The sequence below is a fragment of the Sarcophilus harrisii genome, chromosome 5, assembly GCF_902635505.1.
Source record: "Sarcophilus harrisii chromosome 5, mSarHar1.11, whole genome shotgun sequence".
NCBI lineage: Eukaryota > Metazoa > Chordata > Mammalia > Dasyuromorphia > Dasyuridae > Sarcophilus > Sarcophilus harrisii.
The window spans coordinates 151,820,611-151,833,725 of NC_045430.1; the positions used below are offsets into that span (position 1 = coordinate 151,820,611).

General features: G+C 34.1%; 1 protein-coding gene across 1 annotated transcript in view; it reads right to left on the reverse strand.

Annotated features, from left to right (window-relative positions):
- The window catches only part of SLC26A3 (solute carrier family 26 member 3), a 31,828-nt gene extending 21,934 nt beyond the window's left edge, over positions 1-9,894 (reverse strand). Inside the window, exons 1-9 of the mRNA XM_031938763.1 lie at positions 9,699-9,894; positions 9,036-9,182; positions 8,816-8,926; positions 8,477-8,595; positions 6,312-6,476; positions 4,447-4,599; positions 2,809-2,891; positions 321-468; positions 78-191 (exon numbers count right to left, since the gene is read on the reverse strand). Of these exons, the coding sequence (XP_031794623.1) occupies positions 78-191; positions 321-468; positions 2,809-2,891; positions 4,447-4,599; positions 6,312-6,476; positions 8,477-8,595; positions 8,816-8,926; positions 9,036-9,182; positions 9,699-9,822 (1,164 nt within the window). The 5' untranslated portion in view covers positions 9,823-9,894. The remainder of the gene's footprint in view (positions 1-77; positions 192-320; positions 469-2,808; positions 2,892-4,446; positions 4,600-6,311; positions 6,477-8,476; positions 8,596-8,815; positions 8,927-9,035; positions 9,183-9,698) is intronic.
- Between the last annotated feature and the right edge of the window lie 3,221 nt (positions 9,895-13,115).

Sequence of the window (13,115 nt, forward strand, 5' to 3'; positions counted from 1 at the left end):
AATTTACTCAATCATCTTGTCTGTGATATTACAATTAATTAATGTGCAGGTAGTTAGTAGCAAAGATCTTAAAATACCTGAGTTTTGCCTCCTGTGCTTTCCTGAACACCTGATCTGGAAAGAGAAGTGCTAGCAGCAAAACCTTTGAATGATGCACCAACTATGTTACTCAATCCAAAGGCAATTAACTCCTGCAATGAAACACAAGGTAGTCTTTTAAGAGTGACCAGCGCTGTTTTGGGAAAAACAACTCCCAGAAAACAAAAAATATATATTTTTTAAAGTGTTTTACGTAGGCCCAGTATAAGTTTTAGATTTACCTGATTTCCATTAATGTGATAATCATATTTAATAGCATATACACTTGCAACAGAAAATGCTACTGCAAATCCAACAATTGCAATGGAGAAGGCATCCCCGATGATATCTTGCAAATTATTCTTAAAGGATAAAGAAGGTGCCTTAAATCTGAAATTGAGATTAGAGTTAAGATAGTTCTTATCTCTCAAGCATGAGTTCATGAAAACTTGGCAAAACTAGAAGTACTGGAATCTGTCTTATAAAGCACTGTCTGAAATTGATCCAATACTCTAAATGTGACCCAAAGGCGGGAGAGAAACTTGCATACTTTTCAATTAGTATAGACAAAACAATATGCTATTAAATTTACACCTTTATAGACTCAATTAAAAAAAAACACCACCAACCCAAACCTCTGAGTATGGAACCAGAACTATGATTTTTTTGCATGTAGGCAAGTTCCAGTTGAGAAGACACCTATTATAAATATGAACCAATACTTTCTCTTCAGCATAGAGTTTTAGAGTTACCTGGAACAGTGAAAGGTTAAGCAACTGTCAAGGTTCACACAGCATGTCTCAGAGGATTTGAACTCAGGGATCTCTGGTTTTCAAGGCCTCTTCCCTATCCATTACACCATACTGCTTCTCACTTGCAAAAAGCTATCCCTATAATAGAATGTATGGTGAGTGAGGGCTACTTAAAAAACAAAACAAAACGAAACAAAACACCATAATTCTGAGAAGAACAAAACAAGAAAATTTTGCTCAATAGAGAGGAAATCATCCCATATTTTGTGAGAACAGAACACTAAGAAATTAGCTGAGGAAAATTGATGCTGCACAAAATTGTTGTAGGCAGCCAAGTGGTATAATAGATATAGGGCTGGACTTGGAGTTAGGAAGACTCAAATTTAAGTCCTGCCTTACATACTTATTATCTGTATAATCCTGGGCAAGTCAAAACCTTTCTATGTCTCAGTTTCTTCATCTATAAAATGGGGATGATAATTACACTTATCTCAGAGGGTTATTTGAGGATCAAATGAGATAGGTAAAGTGTTTTGCAAATCACAAATAGTGATTATTAATATTATGCTCAGAGAATTGGGGTAGCTAGGTGACCCAGTGGATAAACATGGACCTTGGAGTAAAGAGGACCTGAGTTCAAATGTAGCCTCAGATATATATATATATATATATATATATATATATAGCTGTGTGACCCTGTTCAAGTCACTTAACCCTGATTGCCACGCCACCATTACCCCTCCCCCCCAAAAAAAAGAATAGAGGAAAGGAAGAAAGCAAGCAAAAATCAGAAAGGATGTTGAATATTTTCACCTTACTTTTATATATTGTTCTACCAGCTTACAAAGCAGTTTACATATATTATTTCACTTGATCCTGCCCAAAATCTTAGAAAGTGGGCAATATATATGTGATTACCAACTACCTTTTAGATTAGAAAACAGCCTCAGAAAAAGTAAAAAAAAAAAAAAATTAACCAAATTCACACAGCTGACAAATGGAAGACATAGAAAATACTCATAGTTTTGATTCTGGCTTCTAGACTTGCCATTATGTCATGCTTGACCTTAAATATTATTTTAAAATGCATAAGATTGATAACTACATATATCTTAACAAAATGAACAGAAAAAAATATAATGCACATCTCAATTCCACTCTACTGGTGGTGACTTACATCTTCCATATTTCTTTCCAATGGTAGCAAATGTTTTGCCAGGGTTTTAGGGTTTGGGTTTTGTTGTTGTTTTTTGTTTTTGCTTCTTTTTCCCAGAAAAAAATTATTTTTCCTTCCTTTCCAAAAACAAAGAAAAACAACTCCCCTCTCTCACTATCTTTAACAAATACATGTGTTCAAACAAAGCAAATTTCCATAGCAGCTATCTCCCCTCAAATGTCTCATTGTGCATCTTGAAATTAACACCTCTCTGTCAGGAGGTGGGTCCTTCCTTGGTCTGCTGGAATGGTTTTGCTCGTGTTTTCAAAATGAACATCAGAAAGGACATTTTGTGCCTATTGCCAAAGCAGCATACAGATTATTTCTTACTTGTCTCTTTTGAACTTGGAGAACTTGGTTTTGGCAACTTAACCAAAACACTTATATTGTTTATAATAATATATTAATGGGACCTAGTTTTGTTTGATTCTTCTTCTTGAAAAGCTGGTTTATTTTGCCTATTTCTACTCTTTAGATGACTGCAATTTTTGCTTGTTTATGGGTCCCTAAATAGGCTCCCATCCAGCTGGCCAATATGTCCTTGTGCAATTTTGTATATGAAAAATGCTTTTTAAAAAATTGTATGATTTCTCCTTTCCTTCCAATCCTCATAATCAACTGAGGAAGAGATCTAAGAAATTATCTTGTGACAGGGCTTTGACAATATATTTTTCAATTTAAAATTATTCATCTGTTAATAATCCTACTGTTTAAGCCAAGGATCATGCTTGGGAAGGATTTTTTAAAAAAGAACACACTTACCCACTTTCCATTTTACCAACCACTGCCACCTTAAATCTGGTTTCAAAATCAAAACCATAGGACACTCCTGCTGCAATGACTGTCTGAAAAAAAAGCCCCACAAAACAATAAATTACCCATGGTAGAATCCTATGATTCACATAAAAGACTCTATCTCATTTGGTTTTACTTTTTTTCCCTCATCTTTGCATTTTTACTCTGTGATACATGGAAAGGCAGAAAACCACTTCTTTCTTGTAATAAGATTCAAATTCTTGCTCTCCCCACCCCCAGATCAAATTTCTTAGGTATGCTAAATCAAAATCCTTTTCTTTTTCCCCTGACCTTTGACTTGGTCCTCCAAATACTCCCTCCTTTAATTTCCTAACCTGCAAATAGTTCTTAATAGCTAGCAGTGGTAGTCTATACACATATTAATTCTATCTCCCAATCCTGGCATTGCAAGGCATTTCTGTTAAATTTTGTTTGTTGGCTACTGCAACAAGATTTATTATTAATATTTATTAAATAGGAAGTACCATGGTATAGTGGATAGAGTGATTATATATACATAAAAATAAAATCAGAAATATGGATATATGGATATATATGTGTCAGGAAGAAAGGTAAATAGCTGAATAGATAGATAGGTAGATGATAGGTAGTTAGGAATATCTGGGTTTAAATCTTGTCTCTTACACTTATTAGTCATGTAACCAGGACCAAGTCCATAATGCAGTAGGATTTTACTAAGTCACAAAGAGATGAACTGTGATTTGGTATGGAAAAATATCTATACTGAATCCTTCCTATATTTTCATATTTATTAAATGTTCATAATGCCCTGATTATTGTGCACAAGAAATTAGAAAGACATAGTCCCTGAATTCTAAGAGATGACATTTTATAGATTATAAGAAGCTCAAAAAATTGGAAATGGGCAAATATTAGATGGTTCTCTCACATTTTGATTTATTTACAGCATGTAGTATGTCCCTACATGCTAGCAGCTCAGTATCAAGAAATATGTTGAAGGGACAAAGAAGGCCCCAAATTAAAAAGATTAAGAGAGTTGATAGAATAGGACCAATGAAAGAGATGCCAGAATAAAGAGTGTTGTTCTTGTAAACAAAACTTATTCTAAAAAAGAACAACTTTGCTGATATACAGAGAACTTGATGAAATTTGAAAATTAAAAAATGAACTGATATGGAAATAGACTTTTCCCTTAATTCTAAATTTTGCCATCCATATTTCTATTCGGACAGAGTCCAAAATCATAAAAAATTATTAAACTTTGAATTGTACAAGGATGATAGCTTTAGATCTTGATTAGGACCTTAGAAGTCATCTAGTACTACCCCTTCCTCTTGTAGATGAAGAAACTGAGCTAGAGAAAAAAATGATTTATCCAAGGTCATATAGGTAGCAAGTAGTAGACTCAGAATTTTAATTCAAGTCCTTTGACTTCCTCCAATCTGCTGATGTTCCCCAATGCCATAGTCTTGTTTTGTATATAGGGAACTCATAAGATCCTGGGTTTGCTAATGTCTCAGGGTCATACAAGTATGTATGAGAAATACAGAGAATGTATATAAATAACAAGCAGCAATTTTAAGCACTAGTTCCAAGAAAGGAAGGTTTCTGATAAACACTTACCATGATGAGTTCGATTGGAATGGGTACTGGAAGTTTGTTTTTATATCTCTGATTTAATTCTTTAACTATGAACACAATTATCAGCACTATGAGAGATGTCACAAGATCTGCAATATTACTCTTCTCAATTTGTGTAAAGATAAATTTTAGTACCTAAAAAATAAAAAAAAATCTCTGGAATTACATATTCACCCAATACAATTATATATATATATTTTTTTTTTCAAAGACAGAAAAACAAGTTATTTGAGGAAAGAGACAACAAATTGAGAACAAATGTGCTCTCATGTTAATTCGGTACTCTTAGGTGACAATTCCTATGTAGATGGCAGGAGAAGACATAAGAATCATAAAGTGAGGCTAAATAAGTATCCTGGAGCAGAATTCCAGTACTTCTTTTGATAATCGTTTTGACAGAAGAAAAACTCCATGGACATGCCTCAAAATTTTTACATTTTTTCCTCTGCTTTCATGCCTTTGAAGGTATATTTCTTTGTTACACAATTATTCTGTATTCTCCTATGAAAAATTGGAGTCACAATCAATTCCTCTGAGAGTGTATCTTTCCATTTTCTCTCTTTAACACACCCAGGTCATCACTTCTCCATCCTCTGGTCTCCAAAATTTGGAAACCACTGTCTTAGATGATAGAATATGAGCACAAAATAGTTTATTAGGAACTCACATCTCCTGGGAGTCCTTTGCCTTTTAGTTTTAATGGAAAAAGAGTAGATGGATTAGTTTATGGAGGTTCTACTTGATCAAAACTAAAATTTAGTCTTGAATCCTTAACATTTGACTAAAGTATAAAGGATGATTCAAGAACATATTCAATAGTCCTTCGAAGGAGAAGACTAAAGGTTGAACCAGACCTCTCAAAGTGAATCTGTTTTTATTTACGAATAGGAACTTGATACTTGGAAGGAAATATTTCTAATCTGATTAAATTAGCAGTATGAATCTGTCAGTTAGGCAGTGCAGTGGTTAAAGTGCTGGGTCCTGGAGTCAGGAAGTCATCTTTATGAATTCAAATGTGGCCTCAGATACTTCTTAGCTATGTGACTCTGGTCATTTAACCCTGTTTGCCTCAGTTTCCTCATCTGTAAAATGAGCTGGAAAAGGAAATGGGAAACCACTCCAATATCTTTGCCCAGAAAACTTCAAATAATGAAGAGATGAATATGACTAAAAACAAACAAAAACAAACAACATTTCATCTGACTGATTGAATTAAATAATAAAGTTTCAAGAACATAGGGGAAATTATAAGGATTTGAAAAGTGATAATTACACATTGACTTCTCCCTCTCTCACTTTTAGAATTCTCAAGAATTGAGATTGAGATGTGGTTTTAAGTTACTGTTATTAATGAGTAGTGATTTATTAATAATTATATATTCCAAGAGTAAGAATATAAATTATAATAATTGAAAATTGCCTTCTTCAGCTCTTCTTCTTTTCTTATTCTAATAATAGCTACCCAGACTTGTATTTTAGGGTTTACGAATGACTTTCCAGCGATACTATGAAGTAGATAACATAAGTATTATTATCCCCATTAGAGGCCAATATAGACTAAATGACTTGCTGACAGTCATGAATGAAATTAGTGTCAGAATAGGATTGGAACTCAGGTCTTCTGACTCCAGTGACTACAATGCTTTTTCTAATATATCTTACTTTTTCATTAGTATCTAATTCAGTATGATTTGTAGAATCATTGTTTATTCTACTACTTAATATTCCTTGGTCTAAATTAATTCTATTAGCTTTCTACTTGCGTGGGGAAGAAAGAAAAAACATTGGAAATTAGGGCAGGAAGAAATTTCTTGGGGGAAAAATACTAAGACTACAGAAATACTTACTTTGAAAATTGAAAAAGGGTCAGTCTGAGAACAGACTGAGAGCTGGAGTATAAATTTCAGCTGGGACACTAAAACATGAATTGCTGCAGCTGTTGTGAAGCCACTAATTAGTGACTCAGATAAGTAGACAACTATGAATCCAACCTGTAATATTCCCAGGGCGAGCTGAAAAGGAAAGTCACAAAGTCATTGTCAATATTAAATACCAAGTTATCCCAACAGCCTAAACAATCAACAAATATTTATTGTGAATGTAAAGATATTCTTTTTTTATTAAAGCAATTTATTTTTTCCAAAATATGTATGGATAATTCTTCAATATTAACCTTGCAAAACTTTGTGTTCCAACCCCCCCTACACACACACACACACAACTTCTCCCACCCTTCCCCTAGATGGGAATAGACCAATATATATTAAACATGGTAGAAATGTATGTTAAGTCCAAATAGATGCATATATATTTATATAATTATTAAAGGTATTCGTTAAATAAAAATCCAAAGCCTGGTGTTCTGACTACAGGGAATAGTACCAATTTAGGCTTCCCTCCTCCCTTGTTATATTTCACCATTTTCAAATGGGATGAATAATCTCAGCATTCTTAAGCAATAACAGGAATTAAAATTAATATACATTTTAAAAAACTAAACACATTTCATGATTTTATATGCAATTCTTTTTTTGTTCTTCAAAATCTTCAGATTTATTGATAATTAAGTTATTGATAATAAGAGGAAAATTGTATAGTAGAACTTGCCTAGTAGCTATGCCTTTATATATCTTTCACTAATAAATTTTTTATAATAATAATAATTAGCACTTATATAATGATTTAAAGTTTACTAAGCACTATACATAGTATCTCATTTTACCTTCACAACAACCCCAGAAAGTATGTGTTATTATTATTCTTATTTTACAGATAAGAAAACTGAGATAAAGATTTTAGTGACTTGTTTAGGGTCACCCAGCTTAGTAAATGTTTGAAGTGATATTTTAACTCAGGTCTTCCTGATTCCAAGCCCAACATTCTATCCACTGTGTCAATTAGGTGACAAGGTCATGTAAATATTAGTTCTTTTAGATATCCAAAAAATTCAATTTTGATACTGTCAATTCAGTGTGTGTGTGTGAAACTCTTCTGAGCCAGTTACTCTATTCAAGTAAAAGTATAAAGCTATACATCCTAGGGCATCTGGAATGTCCAGTCTTAATTGGAGATTGCCAGGGTTGATGTTCAAATTTAACATTAGACAAATGAGAGCTCGTCTACAATGTGTCTATTTATTTGACTTCCTTGACAAGTAGTATGAACTATATTCCACAAAGATACAAAAAGTTGGACATTTTTGTAAATATGGTCTTTGTGAGTTGCTCAAATGACTTTCTCTGTGGGCTACGTATTTTATGTATTCATAGAAATTATTTTTTTTAAAGGACACTAATAATACTACCTTAAGTCTTGGGTAAAATCTCAGTGATTCTATGACATCTTTAACATTTCATAATTTGGCTCTTCTTTGAGTTGTTTTATTGATTTTTTTTACCTGGGTGTTTTGTTGAATAACAAATTTCAAACTTTATTTGCAAAATGAGTAATATATTCAAAATTATATGCTGGATCTCATTTCTATTCCTATCAGGGCCAAGTGATTGGGGATTTGCCCCATTATGCCAATTTTTTTCTTTGGGAAGGAAATGATTCTTCCTCATGGTGGTCTTCTGGCTTGCTTTGGCCCTTTGCCATATGGCTCCACAATAACTCTGCCCTTTTCCCAGGGTTCAATTTCATAAGAGCCCCAAACTTCTTATCTAATGCTGTTCCCCAACTTGCCACTTCCTTCCCTCATTTGTCTCCTTCCAAGATCTGTATGATTATTCTCAACTGGATGGATTGATCTGTGTGTGCCCTGCTCTAAATTGTCCCCAGGTGCCAATTACCAATTAGAACTCTGCCTCATATATAGTATTTGCAAACTCAACTCTCAGTTTCTGAAAATACTGACCCATCTAAAATTATTCTGTTAAGTAACATAGGGATAAAACTCAGGGGAAAGAGGAAGAGAAAAGACAATTTTTGGAATGTCCTAAGGGGAAAACAGCAACCTGGGACGAGTGACCAAGTTTGATTGGTCAGTAGTGTTTCACATGATAACACTGACCTGAATAATTCCAGCTAGAATGGTGACAGCAGCAGCTGCAGCTACTTTATCAGAGTCTTCAGTGAATCCTGTTTTCGTAACTACTGCTCCCACCATCATGCTCAGAACTGGAAAAGGACCTAATTAACATTAGAAATGAATTATGATTAGAAACTGCTTCTTAAAAATACAATTATCATTTAAACATAATTTGAAAAAAAATTAAGACAAATTTTCATCTGTAATTTCTGTTCTTCCATAGAGCACAAAATGACAGATTTAGGGCTGTTGAAAAATAAAAATGAGATTCAAGAAAGCAAAGAAGAGTGAACTCTTAATCTCTATGATGACTTCACTTACCAACAGATATGTGTCTAGAAGTACCAAAGAAGAAGTAGACTATGACCGGGAAAAAGGCTGCATAGAGCCCGTAACTTGGGGGGATGTTCACCAGCAAAGCAAAAGCCATACCTGCAAATACGAGACAATGGAAGCTCTATTACTTTAAACAACTGGAATCTTAAGCTAGCTCCCATCAAAGTCTACATACATTTGGTAATCAGAATTCCCAGAAGATTACCTTGCAGTACAGCCACCAGTCCGGTGCTGATGCCAGAAACAATATCACTGAGCAACCATTCCTTTACCTTATATGCAGGTAACCAAGAGGCTATAGGGAACAAAGAAAGGGCAATTTTCTTGGCCTTTTGGGAGGAACACCTGAAAATATAAAAAAAAAATAGATAGTCCATAGTTCATAGCATATTTAAAGTCTGAGTATATAGCTAACCCTGATCATAGATGGACAAATTGAAGGTCCAGCATATTAGCAAAGTTGTAAATATGCAAAAGATAAAGTCAAAGGTTCTACTTCCCTTTTGTCTCCTGCACCTTAACTCTGCCTTCTCCTGCCCTCATCCCTCACCCCCTAATCTCCCCAGCCTCTTAGCAAGACTTCCTGGTAGTGGAACATGCCTCTATTGATAGTCATTCCCGTAAAAGTGGTTTTCTGGACAGATTGTATTGAGAGCTGAAAGGGTGTTCTATTATTATTATTATTATTATCCTTGCAACTCTGGCAGGTGGTAGGAGAGTTGGAAAGCCAAAAGAGAAAAATATCTATGAGAAACAAAATGAAGCTTTGAGTCAAAGCCAAAACGACGAAGCTGAAAGCTCAGGAATTTTGGAATCAGACCCCCATTCATCATTAAGCCTAATACTGAAGATATTGCTCACCCACAGCATATCCTGAAATGATCCAAAATTGTCTTGTGGTATCTTTTCATCTTCTTATGTTCTTCACCAAAGGCATTTTGTGAATACACTTGTCTGGCCACAACATACTGATTTCCCATAGGCTCAATCATTTTGCTTTTCTTGTCTCGTGCTGAAGGCAGATCTCTTTGGAAGTTGGTCTTAGATGCTTCTCCTTACCTTTAGCTGGTTAAAAGCCCTGAAAATAAACAACCAAACCTGCTTCTTAAATAACTCGGAGAAAATGTGATGCAATTTACAGATGAGTGAACTCCGAACTGAATGTTACCACCTTTTGAGATCAAAAGAAGCTGGATTAAGGAACTGAGATTGTGTTTTGCCACAGTGATATTCCTCTTTACTCCAGTGAGCACTTCTTACCCCACTGCTCTGGGGTAAGCAAACAAGGTCCTTTTGAAAAAGATTGCCAAAAAGCACAAAAATTGGACTCAGTTTGCTCATCACTGAGTCAATTTTTTACCTTCTCATCAAGAAAAGGTCCTGACTTTTTTTTTTTTTAATAGAAAACTTTCCAGTCATAGTATTAGGAATTAAATCCAACTCTGTGAATTAAACTCAAGCCAGAGATGTTCCACTGTTTTTACTTTCCCTTTTAAAGTATATTTCATCTATAGAACTCAAAGGTGTCGGTTTTGATTTTTAAGTCATTTTCCTGTTTTTGTCTCTGAAAGTTAAAGTGAAGGTAGAGAGGAGAGCTATATTTTATGTTCATCTTACAGAGGAGGAGTAGAAAGAGTCCAAATGACTAGACCAAAATGACATGTGATCACTGAAGATTTCACTTCAAATGGAAATTCAGAAAACAAAAAGATCAGGATTTCTGGGAACCAGTTCTCTACACAAAGCTCAAAAAAAAAAAAAATGTGCCTTCATTATCTTATATGTTGGTATTGCAGAAGTAAACTCTACTTGCTGCTTTTTTGGATTTACACCCCTTCCTAGTGAATTAAATTAGATATTAAATAAATTCCTTTCCTTTTTTTATAATACCTTTTTTTTTTTGGTAGATATTTGGGTCTGAGCTTTTGGCATCTAGTTATAGAATGAGCCCTCATTTTTATGTCTCTACTAAGTCAATAGTTTGAAAACAATTAATTAAGTCTTTCTCTTCTCGTTGAATGGACCCCATGATGACTCTCTACTTTGCTGCATGCAAATACATATCTGGCTCTTATCCTAGTCAATGAATTAAATTATTATTATTATTAAATCTAGTTTCATATTCTAGTTAAGTGGATGATGTACCTTAATTGTTTTCTTATCTTCATCCCTTCTCCCATTCCACATTTTTTCCTTTTACGTTTATTATTTATTAGCATAAGAAACTCCCTATAATCACAATTTCCCTTATCATTTTAGCACCTCTTCATTTAATCCAGATCAGTGAGATAATCACCAGGGAAATTTCTGCATCATTGCTGATTGGCTATTTGCCAGAAACTTGTAGTCTTAAAATCCTGTTTAGGGATTGAGAGGGTAAGTGACTTATCCAAGATCACAAAGCTGGTGTGAGATTGAATCTGACTGGGATTCATATCATCTACTCTTCAACGTCAGTCTGCTGTGCTCCAGCCTACTATCTTTATATGTAATTTGATTTATGAAAAAAAAAGGGATAATGGATAAAAGTAGACTACAGAAAATTACCAACATTGATTTGTACATGAAAGGCATTAAAAACTATCATCAAAGTTGTCACAGATAACTGGATAAAGAGGTGAATTGATCATATGATCATAGAATGAGAATGAAGACCAATCAACATGCTCCATTGATGGAAAGGTATAAGTTGAGGGGATCCTATCTGAAAAACTTTCAAGAGGACAAGAATTTGCAGGAGAGAAGGTGGAGAGGGAATGCATCTGGTACACACCAACAAAACTATAGATGATAATAATAATTTTTACATAATGTTTTAAGGTTTAAAAAGTGAACCATCCAAGAATCTAAGTACCTCTAATATTTATTTTCCATGTTCTATTTCCTGACCTCATATTTATTCCACATTGTTATATTGCATTGTATTGTGTTTTTATTACCCCTATAAATAGTGAAGGAGGCAGCAGCACAGTATGGAATCAAAAGCAGACGCCTAGAACTCTTGCTTCTGAATTCTAGTCTCAACTTTGGACTTCACTCCTTTTGTGACCTTGGATAAGTCAATTATATCGTATATATTTTAGTGCTATTCCTTTCATGTGTGGGTTGGACTAATCTACTAAGGTTCTTTCCAACTCTCAAATTCTGTGATTAATCTTTCTGGATCTTAGTGTACTATTTATAAAGTAATAAAGCTAGACTAAATGGTTTTTAGAGTTCTTGCCCACTTGAATCACCTTCTTTTCTCTAAAGTTGTTTCTCCAATGTCACCATAAATCTCCTAATTACTAAATTCAATCTCAGACTTTTCTGTGGCTTTTACTACCATTGACTATTTCCTCTTCCTAAATACTCTCTCTCTAGGTTTTCAATACATTGAATTGTCTTAGTTATTCTACTTTTCGACTATTCTAGGTCAGATTCATTTACTGTATCATTATTCATGTCTTGCTCTCTGGATGTGGGTGTATATACTCCAGGGCTCTGTCCTTTCCTTTTTTCTTTCTACATTCTCCCTTTGCAATTCCACTAGGTCTCATGAGTTCAATTATCATCCCTATAGAGAATAAATCTATATTATTTATCTCGTGAGCTATAATATTGCATTAACAACTGGCTGCTACGTATCTTCATCTGTATACCCCAGTAGCATCTCAGACTCAATTATCAAAACAAATTCATTATCTTCTCTCATCTTTTAAAAAAATAAAAAACCTTACCTTCTTAACTTCCTTGTCTCAGTTTGAGGGTACCACCATTCTTCCAGTTATTCAAATTTGCAACCATATAGATATCTTCAACATATAATCAATTGACAAGCATTACCACTTGGTCTTTCACAGCATCTAATATCTATTTCCTTCCCTCCACTCGCACAGCCACCTAGCAAGTGCTTCCTTGTCACCTCCCTCTTGGACTCTCTTCTCTAAACCATGGCTTCTTAAACTTTTTCCACTTGCAACCCTTTTTTGCCCAATAAAACTTTTATGTGACCCTAGGTATATAGGTATACAAATCAAACATTTACTGATAATAAATCATAAAAATTATTTCAAAACATTTTTTGATATACATATAATTTTACTATTTATTAAAAATGAAAGCAAATTTGTACACTAATGAGATGAAAATGCTTGTTTATTTTTACATCAAGAATTTAGTCTTGGTAGAATATTTAATACCTTTTATTGTTGCCAAATTTTCCACAACCCCCACATTCAGTTATGTGACCCTTTATGGGGCTGTGACCCACCGTTTAAGAAGTCTAAGAAGTTTTGCTCTAAAC